This window comes from Lupinus angustifolius, unplaced genomic scaffold (assembly GCF_001865875.1).
Source record: "Lupinus angustifolius cultivar Tanjil unplaced genomic scaffold, LupAngTanjil_v1.0 Scaffold_17_101, whole genome shotgun sequence".
NCBI classification, from domain to species: domain Eukaryota; kingdom Viridiplantae; phylum Streptophyta; class Magnoliopsida; order Fabales; family Fabaceae; genus Lupinus; species Lupinus angustifolius.
This window is the reverse complement of record NW_017719076.1, coordinates 41,568-45,828: the sequence shown is the minus strand read 5'-3', so window position 1 is coordinate 45,828 and position 4,261 is coordinate 41,568. Positions and strand designations below refer to the sequence as shown.

The 4,261-nt window shown below is 36.4% G+C and overlaps 1 protein-coding gene across 1 annotated transcript; it reads left to right on the top strand.

The window, feature by feature from the left end:
• Nucleotides 1–509: 509 nt before the first annotated feature.
• On the top strand, nt 510–1,535 carry LOC109338090 (protein SLOW GREEN 1, chloroplastic-like). The gene has a single exon (XM_019575226.1). The coding sequence runs from the start codon at nt 510–512 to the stop codon at nt 1,533–1,535; it is 1,026 nt and encodes a 341-aa protein (XP_019430771.1).
• Nucleotides 1,536–4,261: the final 2,726 nt, after the last annotated feature.

The window sequence follows — 4,261 nt, the reverse complement described above, 5'->3', positions numbered from 1 at the left end:
TTTTATATCAATATAACTACCAATTGTATTTTTTTTACTTTTTTTGGGTAAGAAACTAATCATTTCATAGTTCATGTATGTCTCTCTCAACAAGTGTCACTCTTAAGAATTGAAGTCTCGACTTAGGGATTCAATGCAGTCATACGCCACTAGACCAACGTCTTGTTGATAATTTGGAAAGAGATTGATTTCTAAAGAAAATATAATATCATTGATTTTCAACAAAATCCAAATAGAACAAGAGAAGAAAATGAATCCAAATATATGTTTTGTTGTCCTATCAAGTGTATCTCCTCACATAATAACTAGTCTCTTTCAGAGTTTGTGACTACCCTTTAACCAGTGTTGTTCCACTGCATCAATTATCTTTTATTACCATCATATTCATACTTGGAAAATAAATTAAGTGATGGCAAAAGTGTGTTTTTGCCCTAAAAAGTATTCAACTTTTCTTCATATATCCATAAAATTTTGCACTTGTGTCTCTATCACCTTCTTCAACCTTAGCCATGGAGTCTCTCCTTCAAATTCCCCACTCTCACCCATCATTCTTTCACCTCTCTCTCAATCACCACCGTTCATCACTCTCCTCTTTCATCTCCTTCCGCCCTCTCCAATTCCCTTCATTTTCTTCTCCTACACCCTTCCACTTATCACCCATTAGAGCCTCTTCTTCACCCAAAAACCCTGTTTTAGAAAATCCCAAAAATACCCTCACCCACATGCTCCAAACCTTGGTCCCCATTTTCTCATTTCTCATCGAACCCATTTGCGTCGCAACAGTGGCAGCTTCGTTATTCTTCCTCCGCCGTCACTACAAGCAAACCGTCGCCGTCACTCCAGCCGCGCCGCCGCCTGAGACCACCACTGAACTTCTCTACGACGAGGAAAACGACACTGACGAGCGGTTAAACGACGACGCTGAAGCTCTTAAGTCTCTTGTTCAGGATAACATCAGAGAAGGCAAAATTGATGAAGCCATTCGCGCTATTGATGGTTTAATCGAGATTGAACCGGACGAGGTTGAGTGGCCAATGGTGAAGGCTCAGATTTATGTATACAAAGAAGAACATGAATTGGCCTTTAATGGTTTTGAAGATGTGTTGAAAAAAGATCGGTTTCGAGTTGACGCGTTACACGGCCTAATGTTGGTAACTTTTGAATTGAATAAACCAATTGATGATTTGTTGAGTAGGATTGATGAGGCAGTGAAGTTTTATAAAATTGAAAAGAGGGATTCGGAGGTTAGGGATTTGAAGCTTTTGATGGCTCAGGTTAAGGTGATAGAGGAGGATTTTGATGGTGCTGTTAGAGTGTATGAAGAGATTGAGAAGGAAGAACCTGAGGATTTTAGGTCTTACTTGTGTCGGGGTATTGTGTATACTATGCTGAGAAGGAAAGATGAAGCAGAGGAACAGTTTGAGAAGTTTCGGAAGCTTGTCCCGGATGATCATCCTTATAAAGAGTATTTAGAGGATAATGCCACGGAGTTCTCGTTGAAGCTTGCACAGGAAGGAATGGCTACAAAGAGATGACAATTCTCAGCATTTGCGTGTGGTTTCTATTGGGAGGATTTTACTTTGTAAGGAAATCTTTTACTTGTCCGAGATTTGTTTTGTTAAATTGTGTTGATAGTGATGAAGGTAAATGGTAATGTTGTAGCTGTAAGTGATTGCTTTTGCTTCTCATTGTGGTTCAAAATTATTGTTGATAGGCTCTTTTGGTAGTGTATAATAGAGGGATTTTGATGCCAAAAAGTAGAACTGTATGAACAAGTCTATTTTTCCTCGATTTTAATTGTGGAGGAAGTTGAATACACTACATTAATTATTACAACAGTGATGTAGATTCATAATAATACAGTTAGGAGTTAGGACTGAAAATTACTCAGATAGAATTCAACTGGAAAAATGGAGCCCAGCTCCTTACATCCAAGGTTTGCCTCTGGAAAATGCAGAAAAAGAACATAAACACTCACAGCAGAAAACTAGAAAACAAATGAAAAGAAAAGAAGAAATTTTGAGGTCACTTGAGCAGTGAAACTTCCTCCCCTAGGCTAAGGCCTCTCTTCACTCCAATTCTCAATCGTTCAGATGTTCCTTCATGTTCTATCCCTTAGTTAGTGGTTTTTCTCATGAATCCTGTCTATCGCCTATCATGTACCTTGTTCAACTTAAAAGAAAGTTTTTTAAAATAATATTATAAAAACGACGAACCTGGTATCCAAATGAGGCACACAACCTTTCCTATATAATTCCCTCGTCATAGCACTCATGAAGTCATGATTCTCCAGTTCTCTTCCCCCAATCCAATTCCCTCTTATCAGCTGCCCAGTTTGCTATTCATTTCCCTTTCTTTTCAACCGACTCCTCCATCCTTCACTCCCTTCTTTCATCATATGTCTTTCTTTGTCCCTTCTTTCTATTCTGTCCTCTCATACATCAGTAGGCCTTTACTGGTTTGGCCCAATTTTTAGCTTCTTCCCTCTTCTATACACATGGGTCTGTGGCCCTTCACTTTACTCTGTACTGTAATACTTTTTCCTGAGCAATAATGTTGGTTTTGAAAGTGCTAATTCGGTAATTCCTTTGAAAATTACATTCATAGCTTGATAATCCTTTGTTTATTGTGGGTGGTCTCATTCGAGAATTACATACTAAAAACAGAAATTCCATGAAAAATAACCAGGGTTTATTTTGAAAATTAATTATTTTCGTTACTATAACTTGTTTGGTGGTGTTGGATATATGCATTGGGGTTTCATTTACTATTGTATTAAGATATTGTTTTGCATCCAATTGTACTTATTCTTGTTTGGAACTCGGATCATCACTTTAATAGCTCAACTCTGAAGAAATGAACCTATCTATCTTGTGGATTGTTAGGCATACCTCTAAAATTTCCCTGCGCTGCATCGAATTCTCAATTGCCCTGATATATGTTGATGACTTCATGTTATATCAACAAGAGCCTACTAAATATTCCTTTTGATTTTTCTCATCTGTTGTAAATTGCATTGGTGTCTGTTGAAGTGCACTTCTGTCCTGTTTCTACCTTTCTTCTTTTATGTAATTTCATAAGGTACATTTTTTATTTTGTCATGATGATTGGAGACACTAGATAAAATAGGATTAGGAATGCATGAATTATAGAGGAAATTTGGGTAGTGTCTATTGTAGAAAAGATGAGTGAATCTCGCCTTAGGTGATTTTAGCATGTGTGGAGGAGTTTAGCAAAAGCTTTAATAAGGAGAGTAGATCATATAGAGTTTGTTCCAATTTCCAAAGGTAGAGGTGTCAAGAAAAACCATTGGCAAAACGATTTAAGAAGGATTTAAAGATCAATGCTTTGTCAATAGACATGATATATGATTAAGCATTATGATATTGTTTGATCCATGTAGACGACCTCACATGGTTGGAATGATGCTTGGGTGGTGTTGTATACTTATATATTATTTAGCTAATGTTTGTCTTTAAGCAACTATTTGGACTTCAGAGCATCTTCATCTGTTTTTGCCATGGAAATGTGTTTGGTTATAGTTCCGAAGCAACTTTTCCTAAGATTTCTATCAGCATGGAAGTATGAAGAAACTAAAGATTTCTATAGGATAAAGCAACTAAGGAGTAAGGAGTACTTGTAATATTTCTATAGGACAATGACTAAGGAGTACTTATTTGTTATTACACATTAGTAATTAACTAAAGAAAAACGTATTAAATGATTTTAATTTTTTTAATTTTATTTTCTAGTTTATATTTGTTTTAATTCTTAATATCTGCTGTAAGACACGCTGACAAAATCATGTATAATTTTTAAGGACCATTTTGCATGTTTTGGGAGTCATAGATGTCACACTCCTTTAACAGTGGCACCTGAAGATAGACACATGTGTAATAGACTGATTTGTTTTGTGCCATTTCCTTAATAATTTCGAATGCCATGCTACTGGATACAGCAAAGGTGACTTCTTGTTGATGTATGCAAAAACTATACTAAGTTGCTGCATCATTTTTGCTGATTTTTATTCTGCTTAATTTCATGTGATGTCTCTGTTCAAAACTGACTTTAGACCTTCCAGAGTCAGCTCATGAGAACTCCCCATTGGACCCTTAAAACTCAGTTTTGAGAATTCCCCAGTGAACTAAAAACACCCTGAATCATGGATCAACACCTCTCACCTATTAATTTAAAGTAAATTTAATGGGGGATTCCTTCTTTTTAGCTATGGAAGTCAGGGTTGTTGATGACATAGTGATTT